Here is a 24495-nt window from a genome sequence, read left to right as displayed (position 1 = left end):
AGATAAAAATAAAAAAATAAATAATAAAATAGGAGATTGAGATAAAAGAGGACATAACAACAAAACAGCACAGGTCAGAACATAACCATTTAAGCAAAATAGTGTTTCACCACAAGATATCCCAACATAAAAGTAGTTACCATAGTGTCTCTTTCTTTGAAATCTTTGAGTATAACTTCATATACTGTAGCATCAAACATATCAAGACAATGTAAAAACCATTCAAGAGAATGACAGTATTACAGGGTATTTAGAACCAACTGACAGAAAATAAACAATGGTTTCTGTATTATTTCCTTGTCTATAAAAGTTTTTGTTTATATTATCACATAGAATAAAATCCAATAAGATACAACATGTTAAGGCTGATGGAGACATAAGAACAAAAGCTTGATGGGACTTCAAAACAAGATGATATTAAATCAGCACTAGCTATTATAATGTCTTGTTTTCTCCCAAATAGCTGTTCATACCATCCAACCTTCTCTGCCTCATTTCTGTTGAGCTCTTTTTCTGCCATTAGTTGTCAGTTTGTCTTCTTCATTTCGCTTCTGCTCCATTCATTGTGGCCTCTCTGCCACTGTTTCTGGAATCTTGGTATTTTTCTCTTTTATAATGTCCTGCAGTATTCTCTGTAGAGTTGAATTGGTGGTTGCAAATTCCCCTGGTTCCTCTTTATCCTGGAAGCACTTTGTTTCTCCATCAATTTCTAGGGACAGTTGTGCAGGATATATCAATCTTGGCTGGAAGTTATTGTCTTTCAAAGCTTGAATTATTTCTCCCCATGCTCTTTGTGATTTGATGGTTTGTGCTGAGAAGTCTGGTGTAATTCTGATGGGTGTTCCCTTGTAAGTGATCTGTTTCTTTCCTCTGACAGCTTTTTAATATTCTGTTCTTATATTGGATTTCTGGAATTTTGATTATTATATGCCTGGGTGTAGTTCTGTTAGTGTTGTAGGTGGCTGGGGTCCTGTATGCCTCATAGATCTGAGCATCTTTACTTTTTCACATATTAGGGAAGTTCTCCTTGATTATTTCTGTGAATAGCCTTTACAGTTCATTTGTTTGTATCCCTGCTTCTTCCTTTACATTCTTAATTCTTAAGTTATAGATCCTCATCATCTTCTAGCCTTTGTATTGTTATTGTTTGTTTCCTTGTTATTTTTAAGAAGTTTTTCCTTTCATGCTTCCACATTTCAAATCTGTCCTCCAGTTTAGATAATCTATCTGTAGTTTCTTTCAAGTTGTTATGCCAGCTTTCAATAGAGTTTTTAGTTTCCTGGTAATCTCTTTGAACCTGCTTCATGTATTCTATGTTTTCTCTATTTTCTCCATCAAACAATTCTCCCCTTTTTTTCTGTTCTTCCGTTCCACCATCTGTTTTTTCTTGGGAGGTGCTTAGCATTTCTTTAACTATTCTACTTATATCTTGCTTTTCTTGGTTAAATACTTCACTTTTGAACTCGTCTATGAGGTCCCAAAGATATCGCTTTATGTCTATTGGTGCCGTGCCCGATATTGCATGTTTTCTGTCTTCATTCTCCTTTGCATTTACCTTTCCTGGATCAGTGTTCTCAGGATTGGGGACTGAGGACCCTTTCTTTTCGCTCCCTCTTCCCATACTTTTTGTTCCTTCCATACAATCGTATATAGGAGGCCCAGTTTCTTTCTTTGTCGGCTACAGTTTGTTTGAATTGTGCCGGCTAGGTGTTCCCGCCCACTGCAGTGTACTAGGGAGACACAGACCTGGGCAGCCTATGCTGGGCCTGCTCCTCCAGGTCAGTCAACCTGCTGAAGGCTTCACTGAATTAGGGTGCACTGCCAGGCACAGGGACCTGGTTTGGGCTAGCCTACTGGGTCTGCGGTGTCACCCAGGTCAAATGCTCCCCACCAATCCCGCTTGAGAGGGTAATATGTGACTGAAGTTACTGCAGCGTCCTGTTCTGGCTAGTCTTCCTGGTCCCAGAATGTCCTCTGTTGGAGCTTCCTACTCTATGGAAGGGTCCCTGTTCCTCTCACTGCAGGTCGATGCAGGGCTCCCTGCCAGCTCTGCTCTCAATTCAGTTCACCGATTCCCACTTTCAGAGCTTTCGCGTCTCTATCCCTGCTATGCCGATTCAGATGCAGCATTGGTGGCAGGAAATTCAAGCTGCAGCTTCCAGAGGCGTGGTTTCCATCTTTGGCACTGAGACTGTAGCTGTTCCAGTCATAGGACAGGGACTGCATTTCCAGTTGGTATCTCTCAGCTTAGTTTGTTCCTGGGTTGGCAGGGTATATCTCCCCCTGCTTGGGACTCCCCACACTGCACCATTCCTGGATTCTAAGCTGGCTATCTTAGAGAGCCTCTGCAGCTGCTGTTATCAATCTGCTATGTTCTCCTGGAAGTCCTGACGTACTGAATCTTGAGCTTTCCCTCAAAGAGCTCACTGATGCCCAAGCTATGACACAAAGCAGAGGGTGGGCACAGAGTCCTTCTTCACACGGATCTACTATGGTCTTGATTTCCTTTGGTCTTTCCTGTTCTAGTGAATGTTCTGAGTGTAAAGTTGTGAATCCAGGGAGACTTGGATTCTCTTGAGGTTATTTAATGGCTGAGGATGTTGGCTGGCTTCCTGGTGGTGACCCTCAGCACACTCGGTGTGAGGTCACCCTGAACCTAGATGTTTATGGTTGTCATCACAATGTTTCCATAGCTTCCATTTTGAAGCTCGTGTGACCCGGGTCCCTGGATGTTACTGTGCATGTCACCTGATTCTCCGGAGCTGTCCTTCTACCCAAGGGGGTTTCATGTTTGGCTATTAAGATGTGTAGATGTGTTTTTTTCTGAACTCTAAAGACCTGGAACCTCAACAATTTCTAATATATGTAAGTGTGTTTTTCACCCAACTTGATGGATTCATTGTCTCTCTCATATTCCTGGAACTGTATGGCAGCCTGAGTGTTCCATGTCACTCACGACCTTGTCTGGGTCAGGCCACACTCTGACAAGGCCAGGGCCTTGCCTTGCTGGGTGTCTGTTGCTGGCAGGTCTTCAACTTCTTTCTTGCATAAACCACAGCATAAACCAAAGTTGCCCCTTGCCCACCCACAGATCTTTGCTTATTTCTCATAGTGGAAGTGGAAGCCTGGGAAGCTTCTATGCACTCTCAGTGACAAGCTTTCTCCATGTTCAAAACCTCTGCCTAGTCTTTCACAGTTGTCCTGATTGGCACCAGGAATGGTATTATGGCAGTTTTCTTTAGAGTTTCAGAGGCATTCAATTAGCTTTCAAAGGAGTAGCAACAGGGTTTGTGCATTCTGATTTTGTTCGTTGATGTGATATTTCTTTAATAATATGTTGTTACAGTTCACACACAGCTAGTTTGGGAGCTGGCCCCATTCCCTAGCTGGTAGGACAGCCCCCTGGGGTGGCTGGGAATAGTCTGCTAGTCCTGGGGAATTCAGCAGGTTCTGCGGTTGAGTGAGGCCTGGTGACTCAGGAAAGCACCCATTGTACTTGGGCTTAGGTGGTGAGGGAGCTCCTGTGGATGCCATGAGGTTAAGAGTCCCTGGGAAGGGTACAGGGAAGGGGGGTGGGTGGAGCAGGAGGTAGCAGCTCAATCCAAAGGGTATAGACTTCTTGTCTGAAGGCTTTGTAGAGAAGAAGGGAAAGCGAGCAGAGGCTGAAAAGCTGGTTGGACCACGGGAAGATCACAGAGCAGAGGGCACGAATGAGTCGGTGGCTTGTATAAATCTGCAGAATCCCATAGTGCTGCCTTGCATTGAGGGTCAGAACAAGGGCAAGTGGGGGGTCTGGGGATCACCTGGCTCTGCCCTCTTTGGCTCCTTGGCCTTGGGCCTTCACTCTCTGGGGCAGAGGGTTTCAGTTTTTTGACTGTAAAAAGCACAGCTGAGTCCTCACTGACTTGGCTCTATCCTCTAGACCTTAGTGTCACCACGGCCGTGGGTGGTGGGGTCATTTTCTCATTGCAGACAAAACGAACTTTCTCCGCCTGGCTGACCTCCTCAACATCCAGGTGGTCACCGTCAACCTCAGGAGGCACCCACTGGAAGCGTGGGTGCCTCAGGTCTACCAGTGTTCCCTGAGCCTCTTGGTCCAGAGAGTGGTTCGGCACAGGCAAGTGAGCCAGGTGGGCTGGTTCCTCCCCAGCAGCTCTACAAGAAGACTCTGTTCTGTCATCTGGACTGAGCATGTCTCACCCACACTCTGCTTACTGCTTGCTAAGGGAGGCTGGGAAGGGTTCCAGGCACACTGTGTTTGGCCTCAGCTACAACACCAGGCTTCTGGGTTATGCTTCCTTCTGGGACATTTCCTTAGATGCTTGAGGACCACAGACTACATGTAGTCTCTGAGCCAGGGAAGCTGACCGTGCTGAATTTAGGAGATTCTAGCCTCTCCAGAATAAATATGAAATTGGTATCAAACATGGCATTTTGGTTTTGAGAAGCATATGATCAGAATTCATGAGTTAGCTTTGCTGGAAAGATTGTTAAGGAACTTACTCATCTTTTACTTTCAGACAGGCAGACACTTCTGAGAAAAGCCATTTATCCATTTATCTTTTTAATATGTGGTCCTGCATTGTCCATCAGTTGAGGCTCATTCCAGCCACAGTGGCCTTTTTCTTCTTTCTTCCTCTTCCTCTTCTTCTTCTTCTTCTTCCTCTTCTTCTTCTTCTTCTTCTTCTTCTTCTTCTTCTTCTTCTTCTTCTTCTTCTTCTTCTTCTTCTTCTTCTTTCTTCTTCTTCTTCTTCTTCTTCTTCTTCTTCTTCTTCTTCTTCTTCTTCTTCTCCTCCTCCTCCTCCTCCTCCTCCTCCTCCTCCTCCTCCTCCTCCTCCTCCTCCTCCTCCTCCTCCTCCTCCTCCTCCTTCTTCTTCTTCTTCTTCTTCTTCTTCTTCGCATTTAATGTTTCAAAAAAGTGAACAGGGCTGGGAATGGTGGTGCCTGCCTATAATCCCAGCACTCTGGAGGCTGAGACAGGAGGATTGCTGTGAGTTCAAGGCCAACCTGGGCTACATAGTGAGTTCCAGGCTAGACTTCATAGTGAGACTGTCAAACACTAAAAACAACAGTTACAAAAGTGAACAGTTCAGAAGCCCCTGAGGCAGGTAAATATACTCTTTAGCTGCCTGTATGTGTTGTTTACCCACCTTTATGCAGAGGAGCCTTTCTGTTAATCCCAGTGTTGAGCTACTGCTGCGCTTCATGCAGGGAAGTTGCTGTGCCTGTGTCTCCCCAGGGTGCTGGGTCCTGGGTCCTGGGTGCTGGGTCCTGGGTCTGCAGCCACACAGTGAGCCCAGAATGGTGCCTCTTCTGCCTTCCTGGCAGGGATCCCTGAAGCACATGAGCCTCCTTGGAGAGCCTGACCTAGGACTGTAGTCAGATAGGGACCCAGCTATCATGTTTTGTTTTCCCATGTCCTCTCCCAGCTTGGGGAGGAAGATGGACAGCCCAGTCCCTTGGGAGGCTGGTGTGGGTGAGGGGTGAAGGGGCTTTCAGAAGCTTTCTTAGTGGAGGATGCGCATTTTCCGGGGACCATCCCATGTTGATCCCTGATTGTCTCCCTTGTCCTGATTCTTTCTAAGCTTTCACCTGATCAGGTACTGACCCCAAGGGGGACCTGGGGAGACAACTCTTCTCTCCTTTCCCCTCACTCTGTCCTCCTTTTCTCTAGGAGAGAAAGGGCTGCACCAAAGGTTGTGGCAGGCAAGTGAATTTCAAGGCTTAGCTGTGCTGAAACTTTCACAGATGAGGACTGTGTGTGTGTGTGTGTGTGTGTGTGTGTCTGTATTCATGTGTGTGTGCATGCATGCATGCATGTGCTTGGAGGATTCTGTACTCATGATATTGTCAGCAAATAAACTGGCCCTGGTGGGCCTTAAGCAGACGTGTGCCTTTTACTGAAACATGCGGTGACAGGATTGCTTTTATTTCCTTCCCTGCCAGGGCTTTTGTCTGGGCGTATGATGTCATCATCCTGATCAATGCCATATTCATTGCTCTGGATGAGAAACACCCCTTCATTTCCTATGCTGAGTGGCTCTTCCTGGCTCTCTACATTGTTGAGATCCTCCTGAAACTTTACACGTACGAACCCAGAGCCTATTTTGGAAGGAAGCAGTTCTGGAACTGGTAAGTAGTGTCCTGGGGAGAAGAGAGCTGGCCAAAGAGCCCGAGAGAGGACTTCTATCCCAGCTGTAGGTATATGGTGGCAGTCTTCAAGTTCCATCTGCCTGGTTTTGAGACATCTTATAATGAGATCGTGGGGACAAGGAACATCTGGTTCAGTGAAAGCTGTTATTCATGATGTAAACCAGGACTAACTGTAGCTAAAATTAGAATCACAGACCAGGGCTCTTTGACTTGGTAAGATCTTTAAAAAGAGGAAGACAAATCAGGCATGGGTTCCCACTCCTGTAATCCCAGCACTCTGGGAGGGTGAGGCTCCAGGAGGAGCACAAATTAGAGTCCAATCTGGGCAAATTAGTTAGTTAGTGGGACCTTGTCTCAAAATAAAATATAAAAGAGCTTGAGATGCAGCTCAGGACAAAGGCCTTGTGTTCAGCCACCAGTAGCAAAAAACAAAGCAAAACAAAACACCAGGAAAACAGGCAAATGCAGTGACAATACTGATAATCCCAGCGCTGTGGGAGGCTAAGGCAGAATGAGCACATGGGCAACTAGGCAAAACCCTGTCTCCAAATAAAATATCAGGCAAAACCCTGTTGTCTCCAAATAAAATATCAAAAAAAAAAAAAAGAGGCTGGGGATAGAGCTCAGTGCAAAGGCCCTGGGTCCAATCCCCCAACACCAAAGCAAACAAACACTAACAAAAGAATAATGAAACAAAAAACCAAGAAGGAAAAAAGAAAAAAAGACAGCAAATTGTTTTTCTCTACTCTTGTGATATTTCTGACACCCAATGTGTGAGATTTTTTTCCTTACACCAACCAATTGTCTAACTAGATGATCTACAATTTGATTCAATTCTGACACTGTCTACCTAGAGCCAGTGTCAAAATTACAAGGATTTTGAGAGTTCTAGTTATGAGCTCCAAGTCAAAAATAAAAACCAAAGATGTATTTCTCTTGGCACAGTCTTAGAATAGTCCGCTGAAGGGGGCAGTGTCTTCCATAGCCTCCCCAACCCCTCCCTGCTCTCCTGGTCAGAATCTTCAGCCACAAAGGTACGAGTCACAGCCTTCAATGCTGCACAGCCTGTGAGGGCTGGCTCTCTGGTATCACCACCCTACAAGCCAGGACACTTGTTGCAAAGTGCATGTGGCCAAAGAGGAACTGGTCAGTACCGTCCACTATTTTCTTGTTCTTTGGCAGCACTTTTAGAGTGAAAAGTCATGACATGATGAATTTCATCTTTAAAAAATTACATTGCATTTAATAAAATCACAATGCATTTAATAAAATTAGTACCATGGTGTATTCTGAAAATGGACCCAGGTATCCTTACAAGTGCAGACTTATTGTGGAGACAGTGATGTGAATTAGCTGATTCCTACAAATTCCTTAGGGCGATCCTTTGGAACAGTCAGTGAGTGGAAATTGGGTTGTCCAAACATAATGTTTTGTTCTCATAATCACTGTTCAAGAAATTTCAGAAATCCACTTTTGGTTGGATCATTGCTTTGCAGAAGATATCAGATACAGAGCTTCCCTGGAGCCCACCCTACCCTGGGCCTGACAGATCTTCCCTAGATTCCTAACTGACTTTGCTTTTGCTCCATTAGGTTTGACACACTGATCATCATTGCAGCTCTGGTGGCCACTGTGGCCAATGCCACCGTTCAGTCAGGTCAGTGCCACCAGCTCTTGGCTTCACCACTGGCCAGGATGGGGATCTGATCAGTGGTCTTGTTGAACATCCACCACTAACTAAGATTTAGAGGCCAGGGAGTGGGACCACCAGAGAATTGTTAAGTAAGTTCCAAGATCTTGAGAGGGATGGTGGCTTTACTTGTGTTTAGCAGTGAAGTATTTTAGAGATTTCATTTGTAGGAGGGTATGGCCCAGATACTCACCTGGTCATGTCTCCAAAACTGAGCCTCTGTCTCAGGGCTGACCATCTGCCTGCATTGGCCTTGCACCAGGTTCCAGTTGTAGCAGCAATTTTGCATCCTCCCTGCCCACAATCCTCTTGTCGGTACCGTCCCCTGGCCCTACCCTCCCCCAACCTACACCACAGCAGGTAGGGTTAGTGGACCTGGTGTAGCTTCTGCATATTATGACATGAATTCTGGGGAAATAAATTCCCCAGAATTCCATTGCAAATTCTGTTGCAATGCATTCTGTACCACTGAAACCACAGCCACTGCTTGAGGATCAAGTCCACACGTGGTTCTTCAGCTCTGGAGACTGGGATGGAGGGAAGGCTCGACTGACTTCCGCACTGCCTGGGTGGCCTCATGGGGGTGGTTTGGTATTCAAGACAGCACCTACTTCCTCATAGCTCAGAGACATGAAGCTGCCATTTCATTTTAATTTGGAGATCCAGCCAGCCCAGGGCCTTGTGCGTGCTAAGCACGTGCCTACCACACTGAGTTACATTCCCAGCCTCTGTTATTGAAATAAGGCTTCCTGGTTCCCCAGGATCTAGAGTCTCAGGTCTGAATAAAAGGGGCAAGTTAGAGATGCTGAGAAAATGTGGTATTAAAGGATTGTGTTCTTTCCCTAGCAAGAAAATACAACAGTCGGCAGATCCTGGATATTGTCTTGATCCTGAGGATACTCCGGCTTCTCAGGGTCATCATCAGCATTGAGAGGTACAGATGAAGTGAGGTGCACTTAGAGTAGAGCTTGCTGCTTCACGGTAGTGAAAGAGTTGGAAACAGAGCCCACCCAAGAGTCTGACCCCAAAGTCTGGATAAACCCCAGGCTTGGTTCTGAGAGTCTGGCTTCCTCCCTGCAGCTTACAGTCAGGCTTGCTTCGGATGGAGGAAAAAGGTGGGGGAGAAAAGCAGAGGCTGCTAAGCGGTCTCCAGCATCTCACTCGTGCAGCTTCTGGGAACTGTCTTTCTAGTGTCTGTCCAGCCTGCCTTGCTTCGCTTGCTGCTCAGCTGGGTGGTGGTGGGCTAACACTGACAAGCAAGCCCTCAGGCCAGCTCCTGCCAACATCTGAGCCCAGATGCAGTATTGGGAGAGGCTAGTAAACCTTCCATGCTAGCGGGGTTAGCTTAGCTCCCCGCCTTTCCCTCTGCCTTGTGTCAGAACCCGTTTCATCCTAGGTTCCGGGTGATAGTGACAACTTTGATTAACATCGGCCCCACGATGCTGACCTTTGGCGGGCTTGTCTTTGTAAGTAGCTGCTCTCCTATTTGATGTGAAATCAGTAGTGAGCGGCTTATTCTTAATTCTCAGTAAGCCTCCTTTTCTATTTTTATAAATGTTTTTGAACACAAAAAAGAACATCTAAAGTGTATTATATGCCTAAGGCATGGGAGTATTAGACTCCAGTAAGCTTTATTTAAAAAGAGGCCCTGGGGGAGGTCAGGAGTAGCCCAGGGGGCTGGGCCTTGGGTACTTAGCAGCAGCACTATCCTGCTTTCTTTCTGAAGCCACTTGGGACTCCTGGCTGGAGCTGGTTACCATTCCTGGGAATAAGGTGGTGCTCTTGCTGAACCCTCGGAACAGGGGAGGTGGCTGCCTTGGGGGAAATCTTCCTAGGTCTGCACTCTCCTTGTCTTGCTCTTTGGGTGCTCCTTGGTGACGGACTGGGTACCTGCCATCCTAGGTGGTCTACTACGCATTTGCTGTCATCGGGATGGAAATGTTCCATGGCAAAATCCAGTTCTTTGACCCAAATTCCACATCTCCTGATGCCCTGGTGTGTGGAAACCCGGCCCTAAAGGGATCAGCATTTGCCCGAGACAGGTACTGCAAGAACAACTTCAACGACCTGGCCTCATCCTTCGTGGTGCTGATGGAGCTCACAGTGGTGAACCAGTGGCATGATATCCTTCTGGGGAGGGGATGACCGAGGCCTGCCGCTGCTCCCTGGAGCTGGCCAGTGCCTGCCAGAGGTCACTTTTCGGAGGAGGAGGAGGCCTTGCCAACTTGCTGTGTTTCTCAAAGGTCTGGTTCCTTAGCCTGCCACTCCTTGCAGGGGGCTTTGCCCTTGTGACTCACCAGGCGGCAAAGCTGTACTTCATCCTGTTCCACATCGTGGTCGTCATTCTCATTGTGAAGTGAGTGACATCCTACCACCTGGGAAATCTGGGCTGTTTCTCAGAATGGCCAACCATGGACACCTCTGTCCTCCCTCGTCTCACCCTTGGGTGGGTCGTGTGTGTTTCCTTGCCCCACTGAAGGATGTGCCATGGACAGGAGGGGTCTCTTGTCCCCTGACACTTGCGTTGCTCTGGCTGGGTGTCTGCCAGTGTCTTGCACTTCAGTGCATAACGGAGCACATCTCAGGGTCTCAGAAGGAATCTGATGTCCTGGGTGATCCTCTTACCCTTTTCCCTGAGACTGAACCACCTTCAGCACATCAGCTACGCCACCTCTGCTTCAGCTCATCCAACTGTGGGGCCCACTGGCACCCAAGAGAGTCAGTTCCCTTGTTTTTCTGCACTGGTCCTTAACACTTCCATGGGTAGGATGGGAACTGTCCTTGGTGGGCCTTAGTAGGATGGGAACATGTCCCTAAGGAGTCCTAGTAGGATGGGAGTGTGTCCCTTTTTGGATCCTTGTAGGATGAGAATGGGTCCCTTGGTAGGTCCAGGTAGGGTGAGAACATTCCCAATGGGGAGTCCCAGTGGAATGGGAACACACCCTGGTAGGTGATAGTAGGCTAGGAATGTGCCTGGATCGGGGTGGGACCGGGACATGCTTCCTGGTAGATTCTCTTTATCACTTCCAGTCCTATTCTTGTCCTTTTCCAAGGGAGAGCTCAGTATTTGAAAGCTGCCATAACATTGCATCACTCAAAAGCTTTCTCCTTCCGGTGGGAATCTTTGACTCTAGCTCTTTGGTTCCTCTTGTGAGTTGCATTGACCAAGTCCCTGTGACCACCAGGATTCTTTCCCACGGGGTTTCTGGTGGTCTGTTCCCTCTCAGAGCCTGGAGTCTGGGTTTTCTGGGGTGATAGCCCAGCACAATACCTGCCTAGCTTCATTGGTGCCACCTGTGATTGTGGCCTCAGGGACTATCCTGGCAGAGGGTGGGACCAGAGGAGCCTGAGAGAAATACAGAGAAGTGGAAGGGGAGAGCTATTCTGAGTGGCTCAGAGAGAAAGTACTGAGAGCTGGCGCAGGCAGAGGGCAACAACAAAAACAGGCTGTGGGGATTTTTCTCCTCTCCTCCGAGGAGTCCAGGAGCACCGTGAGAGCTGTGGGCTGCACCACCATTGCCACCAAACCAGAGATGACGAAGGCTCCAAGAGTTCATCCACTGCAGGCCAACAGGCTGGTGCCCTGCACAGACAGAGAGATCTTTATCAGAGTTGAAGGTAGTTTGTTATTCATGGCCAGAGCCATGACCTGAGCCCCAGGCCCCAAGGCAGTGTGGCCAGGGACAGATAGAGCAGGTGGCCATCCAGGAAGCAGCTCTGATCTTCCACAGGGCTGCTAGTGACCTTCCTCTGGGAGGTGACAGGGGCTATTTCACTCTGAAATGTCAGTTTTCTCCTGGAGGGGGAAGCCAAGCCTTTATCTCAGCCATCCTGGGGGTCCCTGCCTCTTACTCTTTTCTTTCTCAGTATTTTCATAGCATTCATCTTGGAGGCTTTCTTTGTGGCGTATTCATTAGGAAAGAGTGAGATAGAAACTGCCATCGAGAAGAAGATTCAAGAGCTCGGAGTAGGAATCCAAGAGTGAGTAGCCTGTTTCCCTTGGTGACTCTCAGACTTTGAAGTGGGACAAACACAACATCCTGATCACGGTTAACCTGTCAGTGCTGCGTTGGCATCTGCCTCGGTGCTGTGTCCCTGGACGGTGATCACTGGACCATAACTGGAAGGCCATGCAGCGGCTTTGACTGAGGTGCTGACCATGCTCCTGTTCTCTCTTCCTGCTCGAAGGGAAGATGTGGAGGACTGGAAGCTCATTCGTAACACGGGCGCCAGGGATTCTGCCTTTAGTGGGAGTGATGGTGACCACAGAATAAAGGCCTCGGAAGGACTGTACTTCAGAATTGCATCAAAAAGTAAGTGGCGAGAGGATGCAAAGCTAGAATGGATCTTGCTGCCTGGAGCACAGATGCAGCTGGGGGGTGGGGTGGGGTGGTGGTGGTGGCTTACCATTGCTCAAGGGTAAGGAACAGGCCCCTCACTGCCTGCGCGCAGGGCTGGTGTCCCAGAATTTCTGCCTCTCCTCCTTCCTGGCCACCACGCCCACTGTTCCTCCTGCTTCTCCTGCGGGCCTTTCAGCTCCTGGTTGCCTGCTCCATCCTTCCATGCTGCTGTGGGCCTTTGCAGATGCTGCTTCCTTCCTTACTCACTCAGACAGCCCTTTTCAGGGGACCCCTCCCCCCAGGCTCCCCAAGAAGGCTGGGTGCTCTGTTAGACTCCTGATTTTCTTTCCAGAAAGGGGCATCTTCAGTGATTATTTTGGTCCCGATCTGTCCTCCTTGCAGATGTAAAACTGTGTATGTGCAGGGTCATGCATGACTTTTTTTCCTCCAAGGTTTCTCCAGGGACTAGCAATGCACCTAGGATAAAGGAGCCTTAACAAGCATTTGTGTCTTTACTTCACTAATTCTGTATTATTAATTAACAACTGCCTGGTACACTTGAATCAGCCTGATCTGGGTTTGGACTCAGTCTGAGGAGTGAGGCACAGATTCCAGGAGAAGTGTGAGCTCCAGCCCTGTGAGAGGTGGCTTCCTCCCTCATCCCACAAGGAAGACATCTGAGTCTTAGGTTTGGAAACTCCATGCAATCCACTCAGCAAGGATGAGTAATTTGTCCTTGAACTATACATCCTTCCTCTCAACTGTTTGGTTATAATATATAACTGTTTGGTTATAATGCTTGGAGCTTAGTCTTCAACTCAGGCCCCTCTTTGAGGATAGCCTTGGTTGCCAGGGCTCCCTGTACCCATACCAACAGATGCCACTTATCCCTTTCTCCTAGAATACCGGACTGTGGATGCCTTACTGCAGCGAATGTTCGAATCTGAAATTGCTTCCAGTGATGAAGGCCCCTCCTTGGAAGAGATTCTGAACTTCTCACCTAGTGACATATATCCCAAGAATCCCAATTTTGAAAACAGTGCATAATTCTGAATTTGTCATGGTCTACATCTGGAAAACAAGAGACGCTGTATCTTTTTTTTTTTTTTTTTTTTTTTTCCTTCATATGCTAGCTGGCGGTGACTTTTCCAGCCTGGGCTCCCTTTTCTGAGCAGAAAAGGCTGTGAATTGGCCTTCTTTGTCCTCAGTGGTCAGATGCCTGGTATAGGAAGGCCACTGCCCTGTGCCCTACCTTGGAGTTACTCATAGGTCTGGTCTGGAGGGTCCACAACTGGAAACCAAATAAGCTGCATCTTTTTGTTTTCATATACTAGCTGGAGATGACTTTTCCAGCCTGGGCTCCCTTTTGTGACCAGCTAAATCTGTGACTCAGCCTTACCTGTCCCACGTGGTCAGCAGCGTGGATCAAGAAGGTCACCACTGTGTACCCCGCTTGGGGAGTGATCCTTAGGTCAGGCCACAGAAGTAAGGATGGGCAAGCTGCTGAAGGGATTGTGCAGAGTGCTTGTCCTATACATGTCTATGCATGTGTGAAGACTTCCCAGAGGGTATATAAAAGCTTTTCATTCATTTTTATATTTTACCATTCTATTAAACCTATACTGTGCTACAATGTTATATGAATTACAAATATTTGAAAAATGACAATGGCTTATGTTCTAATACAGTAGCTTTTAAATGCAGTGATTTTCAAGATGAAGAAACATATGAATATGAAAATATAATTGTCACAATTGCTTCTTTTGGGAGGAGGCAGCAGCATATTCTCAAGGCTCCTTTAATTGAATTATAATCAAGCATGATTTGGAGTCTGAGGACACTTTCCCTAGCTGGGAATCTCCCAGTACAGTGATTTGCTCCTTCTTGGAACTTAGAAGGGACTTATTTTATCTATTAACTTTTAAATAATTTCAATACAATGGGTATAACTTGAAATTTTCCATCTTCACAGTTTCTCAGTCTGGAGAACCTTAGTGGTAAGTATACTTATTAGTCAACTTTCTGTTACTGTAACAAAACATTTAAGATAATTGAAGGAAGAAAGATTTACTTTAGGCCTGGCTTCAGAGGTTTCAGTCCGTGGTGGCTTGGGGCATGTGGCGAGGCAGCGCATCATGGCAGGAGCACATGGCAGCACAAGCTGCTCACTTCCTGTGGATTGGGAAGTAAAAAGAGACCTGGAAGGGGGCTGGGATCGCGAAGTCCCCTTCCAGCGCGTGCCCTCAGGGGGCTAACTTCCTTCTGCTAGGCTCCATCTTTAAGGGTTTTACCACTTCCTGAGGGTGCCCTGGAGGGCAGCCAGGCCTTTCCATGGGCCTCTGGGGAGCACTCATTCAAGCCATAAAAGGCACTCATACTACTGCCCATCCATCTTCACCTTCCAGCTTCACGACTTTTCCATCTTGCCAGGTGGAAACTCTGTCCCTGTTAAACGACAACCATCATTCCCACCATTGCCCTCTTTGTGAATTAGACACCACTGCATAGCAGGCACAGTTTGAGCAAGTACATGCCCAGAGTCATTCTTCCGTACCTTGTCACAGGTCTCGCCCTAAGGCAGGGGGATGGGAGCCCATCCCCACGACCTGAATATAGTGAGACCTGAGCCGTGTGCTCTGCCGTGCGTCATGTGGCCACTGAAGTGAACTTGCAGGGACTTTGTTTCCCCTGTTCTCAGGGGCCTTCCAGGCCTTCTGTTGCAGGAGCAAGACAAAGGCTGTGGACAGACTGGCTGCCAGATGACTATGTCAGAGCGCTCCTGGGGTCCACTTCTGCATATGTGACCTTCCTTACAAGAGTGTGGGAATGGAGGGCAGATGAGCATAGTGTAATGCTGACTCCTGCTCACAGTCTGTGCTGTAACAGAGTCTTCCACAAGTCAAGTTGTTATTCCCATTTTAAAACCACTGCTGGTGTTGGGCACAGGAGCCCTGGAATCCCACTGTCACCAAGATTGCCTGGAACCGCCCCTCTTCCTGTGGTCAGTGGGGCCCCACCATCCCACCAGACTGTCTAATCTCTTTGTGTGTGTAATGTCTATTGTCATGTAAAGGGTGCACACCAAATGTATGTGGTTGCAATTTAATTTTAAAATTTGATATATAATGAGCATTTCTTTTTTTAATTAGCAGAATGCATATTTATTTAAGGAATTCAATCAAGATAGAGAGTAAGAAGTCAAAAGTTGCTCTTTATTCTTTTTTTCTCCTCAGGCCTCTCTTCACTCTCCATACCACCTTTCCAGTGCTCACTGGAAATGAGCATATGTATCCTTCTGTAGCTAAACAGATCCGTTTGTAGTCACTTTTATCATGTATATTCATATGGGATGTAATGCTTTTTAAAAATCTTATGTGTATCGTGACAATCTACTTTTTCTGTTTACCAGTAACTGGTTCATGGTAATACATACAGGTGTATATGGACCAAGTATTGCATCCTGGCAGAATTACATGATTTAAGAATTGAGCGGATCGTGGACCCACACGCTGCTTCAAATGTTCAATCTTAAGGCATCATGGAGTACACCTTGTATACAGTACGTCCTTTTTCACATTGTAGGCCCTGGGCGGGAAGTTGCAAGGTGAGTTACCAGCTGGTTTCAATGCTTAGAAACTGCAGTTCTTTGAGTGGCCGCAGGGGGCGCCCTGCCGCTACCGTTGCACAAGGGCTCAGAGAGTGGGACGCAGGGAGGCGCTGTGGCGCGTTCATCGCCTTTCTTCAGCGCTTTCTGTGCCACTCAGTTAACTAGTTCTCTCAAAGCCCAGGGACTCCCGCAGGCGGGAGGCTGGGGCAACATAATTATATCCTCCTGGGGGCTGCGAGTCCGACTGGAGTCTTGCCCTTGGCAGCAGCGCCCGGCCCTGGCTCGCTTCTCCGCTGCTGGGAAGGGAATGGCAACAGAACATCAGGCAGCCTTGCGTGTCAGTGTAACCTCAGGGCAGCACAGGATGGCTCCACCGACTGTAAGGGCAGAAAGGAACACTCCGGTCTTCTCCAGTCCCCCGTGTGGGCGCTCTGTTCTCCTAACAGCTGAGTCTGAACAATCCAGAAATGCTTTGTCTGAAACCTTCCTGGATGGAACCAACGGAACGGTGCACTGGATCTGAAAGATGGAGGAGGAGGATCAAGGGTTGGTTCCCGGGGTCAGCGTGGAGTGCAAGCGTTTTAGGTGTGCTTGTGTACTGCGGCCAAACGCCCAGCTGCCTAGGAGCGCGAATGTCTCAGGGTCTCAGTCCACTTTCCTCAGTCCAGGAAAGTCCTCCTGATCTTTTCCATCAGGAGTGCACAGGGGGGAAATCGATTTTAGAAGTACTGATTGCCCTAGCCCACAGATATGATCCAGGTGAAGAGGAGCAGGGGCAGGAGCAGGAGCAGGAAATTCCATCTCCTGAGATGGAATTCATCGGCCTTACTCTTAATTAGAATCTGGAGCAGCTGGCGGAGAATGAATGGGAACTGCTTCAGTTGAGAAAGACCCTAAATTTGAACCCAGAACTGCTAGTAGCTAAGGTCTGAGCACCTGGGATGAGCTGGGCCGCTGAGACAGAGGTGAATAAACCTCAGCTCTGTCCTAGAGGAACTTCTGCCTTAGCAGTAGCCTGCCCTGGAAGTCTTTGCCCTCTGAATACTAACTTGTTTGACTTTCATTTCAGGGGCCAGTTAAATATAGAGCTTTCCCCTTCATTTTGACAAACTCGGTGTGCGATCCACACAAGCGGGTTTCACTAAGCAAAAATGCTTCTTTGTACCAGGCATATGTACAAAACTGAAAACTGACTGAGTGCTTAGAGCATCTTATTTTGTCGAGATTGCTTTTCCCAGTCTGGGAGCAGTTCACTGATAGGAATCAGACTGTGAAGTTTAATTGCAGTGAAGCTTTGGCATAGATCATGGGCCAGATGAGCAACAGTGGTGATGACACTGTGATCAGATTGTTGGTATGAACCCCATGGAGGAAGTTTCTGAGTGTGATGCAAGTCCAAGAGCCAGTAATAGCTGATGGGCTGGTGGTGACAAAGGACATGTCAATAGGGGCTGGAAGCTGAAGCCATGCGGTCTTTTGCATCTAAGGCTGAAGGCTCCAATAGCTACTGCTCATGGATCAGTATATTCTGTTTTGCTTGATAAACTGTGGAGGACCACCTGGATGACTCTCCTTGAACAAAGAGCAGTTGCCTCCACTTCGGCTAAAGCTGGCCCCATCTCCATGTACTGATATGTACAGAGCTGGCTAGTCTGCTTCCTTTTCCCTTTAGTTGGCTCTAAGCAATGTAAATAGTGCTAGCTGAGGTGCTGATACATCATCTTGGAAGCTACCACTCCAGGGCTGTCAACCGTGTTGAGCCTTGAGATAAGAGGCTATGATTGCCCAGGGCAGAGAAAGTTTGCATAGCAGAACTGAAGCACTGGCCCCAGAACATTAGATGCTACCTTAATTTGTGTTATGCAGATTAGTCTTTCTGCATATCCTTCTGTCTGCATATTGCAGAAGGGCCAGCTCACGTACTTCCCTTCATTCTCACAGTCTTTCATCCTCAAGCCACTCTTTTCTTCATGAGTTAATAAAATCTGGGTTAGGTCCTGGGTTGAGGTCTTCATTCCGATGAGCCACTATCTAGGCTGGACTTAGGACCTCCTTGACTCTCCATAACTACAAATATGTCCTAGTGTCTTTATTCTCACCATGGATTACACTGGAAGAGGTAGGATGGAATTAACTTGCTAGAATTCCAATAATGTTTCCATGGGATTACAAATCTAAACTTCGTGGACCACAACGAGGCTGGGAAAAGGTGCTCTATAATAAAACAGCGCTCTTAGTTCTGTAGTCTTAGTTTCCTTTGAAAACAGCCATTTTCAATAGGAAAAAGAGACCCCACATATCTGGCTTTGCTTCCATGTGCTTGGCTGTTTAGATACCTTGAGTTCAGTGTTGGTTTGTCTCATGAGTTCTGACCTGGGGTTGTGTTTGGTTTCCCAATTGAGTATATGTGTAATTGTTCATGTAGCTTGCATTAGTGATTTTCCAAATAAATACCTATTTTGGGATTCAGTCTTAATAATTTATCCCACAGACATTGGCACTAGCACTCACTGTTTTGTAGCAATAAAACTGGAACCATGAGGTGTCTAAACAGAGGATTGAGGGCTGGGGACTTAGCTCAGTGGCATAAGCGCCTGCCTTGCAAGCAGGCAGTCGTGAGTTCGATCCCTGGTACCGATACAAAGGAAAAAGACAAAAAATAAATAAATAAATAAACTGAGGAGTGGGTAAATTATGGTATGTTCACGTAGAGGAATGATATATATTGGCTCAATAGATGCAAATATGGACAAGAACTATAGAATAGTACGAGAGATCATGTTTGAAAATGAAACATTAGATACTATCAGTGGATACTTAACATAATTAAAAATGTCTATCTCAAGACAGTATTATGAAACATAATGGGTAAACATTGAAAAAACTTCCACCAAAGCAAAAGACAAGGTTTTCTAATTTAATCTTCTTTCTAAGGTACTAGACAATGACAAGGGAAAATTCACAAGCAAAAAATTGGAATAACATAAAATAATCATTATTTTCATAATGGTGGTTATTTGGAAATTTCAAAAAAATCAACTGGAATTTTAAAAAAGTAATCAGTAGGCTTTATATATTCAAATGACCAGCTAGAAAAAAAAATAGATGGAAAAACTAATCTGACAGGAAATAGTAACTAAAAACATTAGTCCTAAGTATTCAAATTACTACTAGTGTAATAAAAAAACCAACAGAGGATTGTTTTCTTATTTTTTAACTGAGTATGGCATCTTAAGAGGAAAAGTTACTCAAGACTTTATGAAAGTACAAAACAAAATTTAAAACTAATTCATAGCAACAGAAATCATCACTAATCAAGAGACAAATGACAAATTGGGACAAGTACCTGTGACTCATATAAAAGGAGTGCTATAAATGAACAAGAAAAAGAACAATCCAAATGAAAAAGGATACAGTTCATCAAAAAAGAACACACACCTAGCTATGAAAAATACAGATATATTTGGCCTACTTCACAAGAGAAATGCCAATTAAGACAACAAGATAATATTTTCACTTTCCAAACTGGCAGAAGTCAAAGACCGATCTATATTGTCAGTAAAGTTGAGAAATAAGGACTTATATGGATGCTACTGCAGTTCTTCTGTGGAATAGTTGCAGACAATGATTGAAAATTTAAATGTATTCCCCTTTGACTTGTAATTTCCCTTATAAAAGTTTACACTGCAGACATACCATGACCAAATACTACATAGTCATTAAAAAGTGTGATGCCATTAAAGTTACATTCCCCACCACACATTAAGTGAAAGAACACAGAATGGTGATAATTGTGTAAGAAATACAGTATATAGAAATGCAGAACCATTTTTGGAGCATCAGAAAAAAATGGGTGTGGTGTCTCTGGAAGGGGGAACATGGTGGCTAAAGATAAAGATAGGAAGGAGCAGGTCACTCTGTATGCCTAGATTGTGTGTCACCTGAGATTTATATTTTCATCACAGTGCTGAGGAAAGAAGGAGGGAAGAAGAGGAGGAAGGCCAGTCAGGGAACTAGGGCTCCTCCAGCTCTAAGAGTCAGTGAAAGCTAAGTCAGCTGATTAAGGATTCACACAGCTTGTAATAAAGTACCATTTTCAGATCTGAGGCTTTCCCACTGAATGGCACTTTCTTTTTTATTTTTTTTGATACCATAGATCAAACTCATGCTTGCCAGACAGGGGCTAACATCACTAAGCTAAGTCCCCTGCCCTCTGAATGGCACTTTTAAGAAATTGGCTTAGTATTTGTCTTCCACAGACGCAGTGAAGAATAGGTGTGAAAAAAGGTCAGGCGAGCCACATTCATAAACTCTTTAAGTTATGCAGTATTTTGGGAATCTCTTTCTTTAAAAAAAGATAAACACAAAACTTTAGATTTGGAAAAGCTGTCTTGGCCATTTGTAGGCTTAAATAGTTAGTGTTAGAAAAATGATTTCTATAGAACATTCATGTTTAACTTATTTTCATGAATGCTTGATCTGAAGAGCAGACAAGGACCTTTCTGCTTTGTATATTTTGTTACTTTGTGACAACTAAGATATATATATATATATATATATATATATATATATATATATATATCCCCCCCCTTTGATATCAGGAACCAAGCTCAGGACCTTGCACTTGCCAGGCAGGCACTGTGCTACTGAGCTATAGCCCCAGCACAAAATACACAGGTATAGTTTGCCAATTTGTTATTAGTACAGGTTTCCAGTACATATTGATTACAGTTATTATGAGCAGTTGACATGTGTACATAACACATGCTATTTTTTTTAACATTCTTTTTCCCTTCTCTTTCTTTCTGGCTGCATTTTTCTTCCTAACCTCCCCTGCCCCAATCTCTGTTTCTTTTTCGTATTTTCTCTCTCTCTCTCTGCTCTCTGTCTGTCTCTGTCTCTGTCTCTGTGTCTGTCTCTCTCTCTCTCTCTCTCTCTCTCTCTCTCTCTCTCGTTTTGCTCTTTATATTTTGGGTTTCTCAGATAAGAGGAACAATGCAATATTTAAGCTTTATATCTGATTTATTTAACATTATGGTCTCAAGATGCATCTATTTTCCTGCAAATGACTTGTTTATTCTGTATAGCACAGTGGTGCTCTGTTGTGTATAAATGCAACATTTTCTTCATCCATTCATCTGTTGTTGGACATATACTTCCATGATTAAGCTATGTGATTTGTGCTGCTGTAAACACAGGAATGCATGGATCACTGTAATATGGTGTCTTTTAACTCTTTGGGGAAGATACCTTAGAGGGGAGTAGCTGGGTCAAATGGAATGCCTAGTTTTAATTTTTTGAGGAATCTCCATACTAATTTCCATAACGATTGTACTAGTTTACAGTCCTACCAACAGTACGGAAGAATTCCTTTTCTCCTGTGGTCTACGTGAGTTTGGTATTTGATTTCTTAATGATAGTCAATGGAAACTCAGTGTTATTTTGAATTGCATTTATCTAATGGGCTGAGATGTGCAACACTTTTTATTTATTTTCCATTTATGTCTTCTTCTGAGAAGTGTATGCTCATTTCAATTGCCCATTTTTTGACTGGCTTTTAATTTGGGGGGTAATTTTTTAGAAATTCTTTACACCTTAGTTCAGTGATGGTGAACTTTTTAGAACTTTGACTGATACAAACAGTCCACTGTGGCATGTTTGCCATATGTTCACCACCATTGGCCTGGATAGTAGTCTTCTGTCAATTTCAGTAATTTCCACTCTGTTCTTTGTAATTTCTCTTTCTTTCTTTTCTTTCTTTCTCTTCTTTCCTTCCTTCCTTCCTTCCTTCCTTCCTTCCATCTTTCCTTTTCTCTTTCTTCCTTTCTTTTGCCTCAAATAATATTTTAACAACTATTTTGAACAGGAGTGGCAGCATTGTTCTTGGATTTAGAGGGAAAGCTTTCAGCTTCTCTGAGTTTATTATAATGTTGGCTGTTGGTATGTCATCAATGACTTTTATTAGATTGAGATAAGGTCCTTCTATATTGATTTTCTTCAAGGTTTTTTGAAAACCATGAGTGAATGTTGGATTTTATCAGTTTTTCTTGATCGAGACAATTGTGTGATTTTTGTTTTTGCTTTTGTTTAGGTGACATATTACATTTACTGATTCATATATTGAAACATGCCTGTATCCTTGGGATGAATCCTACTTGGTTATGATGTATGATTTCTTTGATGATTTGTTGCTTCCTGTCTATCAGTATCTTGTTGAGAATTTTTGTATCAGTGTTCATTAAAAAGATTGGCCTATAGTTCTTTCTTGGTTGGATCCTTTTCTAGTTTTAGAATCAAGGTAATGCTAGCTTCAAGGATGACTTTGGGATTACTCCTTCCCAATGAATTTGAGGAGTATTGGCATTAGGGCTTCTCTATAGCTCTTGTGGAATTCAGGAATAAAATAATCAGGACCTTGGCTTTTCTTAGTTGGTAGGTTTTTTTTGTTTGTTTGTTTAATTATGACTTTCTCAATCTCATTGCCTGATACTGAATTACTCAAGAGTTTTTATGTCTCCTTAATTCAACTTTGGTAGTTTATACATATCTAGGAACCTATTCATTTCTTTTATTTAAATTTTTCAAATTTTAAAGAGAATAAAACCCAACAAATCACAACATAATAAAGCCAATCAAAACGAAGCAGTAAAAGTTGTATAGAACTTTAAAACAGGATAATAGGAAATAAACAATGGATACCATAATATATCTTGCTATCTCACAATAGTTGCCCGTAACATCAGACATAGTGAAGTCAAACAAAACAGAATGAAACCAATCAAAACATAACATTAGATAAAACAAAACAAAACAAAACAGAACAGCTCTTGTGTTTTTTCACAATAGTTGCTCAGGTTACCAGGCACAGGGATAAAACAAAACAGTAAAATGGAAAACATTGGATTTCAAAAACAAGAGAGGAGGAAACGCCCCCACAGTTGACACACTGCACACTGCCATCCTCCAAGTAGGTGCCCAGACCACCAGCCCCAGGCCTGCAAAGTCAACCAAACTACCAACATCAAGCTCCTCCCTTCCCCTCAGTTGCTATCATTTCACCTTTGGTCAGCAGGGCTTGGGGAGGTTTGCTCTTCTGGGTTTTTTGCTCATGCACTGACTGGCTCTGGGAAGCCATGGTTTCTCTTCTGGCTCAAGCTCTTACTAATCAACATAGTGGAGCCTGCTTCACGTGAAGGTGTAGTTTCTGGCTGAGGCCCTTTCTGATCAGCATGGAGGAACTTGCTTCACAGGAAGGCACAGGAACCTATCCATTTCTTCTAAACTCTCCATTTTATTAGAGTATAAGTTCTCAAAGTAGTAATAGCCTTCTGGTTTTCAGCAAAGTCTATTGGTATTTTGCCCTTTTCATTTCTAATTGCATTGTTTTGGGTCTTTTGCTTTTATTGGTAAGATTGGCTAGGAATAGTTTACCTTTTCAAAGAATCATTCTTTGATTGATTCTTTGTAATTTTTTATTTTTATTTTTTTAGTCTCAACTTCAGCAATTTCCACTCTGTTCTTTGTAATTCCCCTTCCTGATTTAGTTTGGATTTGGATTTTTCTTGTTTGGCTAGAACCTTAATGTGCATGATGATGTTACATATTTGGGCTCACTCTTTTTCTGATGTGGGCATTCACAGCTCTGAACTTTTCTCACTGGACTGCTTTCACTATGTTCCACAGCTCCTATTGTTATAATGGCAATATTGTTGTAGGAACTAATTTATTCTTTGTTAATTGATTTGGAGGATATTATTTAATTTCTATGTGTTTGCCTAATTTCTGTTGTATCTTTTGCCATTGATTTCTAGTTTCATTGTACTATTAGGTAATATGCATACACTATTTCATTTTTTTGCATATTTGTAAGAATTCTTTATGGGCTAGCATGTGTTCTATTTTGGAGAAAGTCTCATATACTGCCAAGCATATGTATTCTATTTTTTTGGTGAAACATTTTATAAATATCCATTAAGTCTATTTTTTGAAAGCTTGGTTTAAGTCTGATATTTTGTTGACTTTTAATCTAGTTGAACTATTTGCCACAGTGGAGTATTGAGGTCCCCATTATAATTGTGTTAACTTTTTTAAATGCCAATAGCATTTATTTTATGAAGTTGGGCATACCAATTTTGGTGCATATATGTTAAGAATGATCTTTTCTTGTTGAATTGCTCCCTTACCCAATAAATATATAGAGACCTTCTTTGCCTCTTCTGATCAGTTTTGAAATTCACTTTGAATTAGAAGAGCTACTCCTATTTTTTTATCAGTGCATCAAATAATTGTTCTCCATCCTTTTAATTTTGTATTTGTCTGGATTAAATTTCTTATATACTGCATATCATTGGATTTTTTCTACTCTGCTACTCTGTCTTTTAACTGGGTAACTGAGGCTGTTCACATTCAGTTATTACCAAAAGATACCGACTTATTCCTCTCATCGTATTTTCTTCTTATTGCTGACTTGTCCCCACCCTCTCCTGCTTATCTCCTCACTTTGCCTTGCGTATTCATTGTATTTGATTTTTTGGCATTGTTGGCTCATCTCTTTCTAGGATATTTTTGAGAATTTTTGTTTGATTATTGTCTTAGTTACTTTTTTCATTGCTGAGACAAAATATCAGAGGTCCAAAGTTAAAGGAGAAAAAGTTTATTTCAGTTCAGTTTGAAGGGGTTTCAAAGCAAGGTGGCATGGCAGAGGG

At 44.2% G+C, this 24495-nt stretch overlaps 1 protein-coding gene across 2 annotated transcripts in view; it reads left to right on the top strand.

The window, feature by feature from the left end:
* The window catches only part of LOC100714922 (two pore calcium channel protein 1-like), a 38395-nt gene extending 24544 nt beyond the window's left edge, over positions 1 to 13851 (top strand). The window contains exons 10-19 of one of the 2 annotated variants that reach the window (XM_013147283.3): positions 3973 to 4117; positions 5947 to 6132; positions 7746 to 7810; positions 8690 to 8777; positions 9240 to 9309; positions 9746 to 9965; positions 10109 to 10199; positions 11711 to 11824; positions 12032 to 12156; positions 13085 to 13851. In XM_013147283.3, the coding sequence (XP_013002737.2) occupies positions 3973 to 4117; positions 5947 to 6132; positions 7746 to 7810; positions 8690 to 8777; positions 9240 to 9309; positions 9746 to 9965; positions 10109 to 10199; positions 11711 to 11824; positions 12032 to 12156; positions 13085 to 13230 (1250 nt within the window). In that variant the 3' untranslated portion in view covers positions 13231 to 13851. 2 annotated transcript variants of the gene reach the window in all.
* The last annotated feature ends 10644 nt before the right edge of the window (positions 13852 to 24495 follow it).

This window comes from Cavia porcellus, unplaced genomic scaffold (assembly GCF_034190915.1).
Source record: "Cavia porcellus strain 051 isolate PalLab524CR breed Dunkin Hartley unplaced genomic scaffold, mCavPor4.1 scaffold_18, whole genome shotgun sequence".
NCBI classification, from domain to species: domain Eukaryota; kingdom Metazoa; phylum Chordata; class Mammalia; order Rodentia; family Caviidae; genus Cavia; species Cavia porcellus.
Note: the sequence above shows the minus strand (reverse complement) of the source record. Positions and strands in the feature narration are given on the sequence as shown.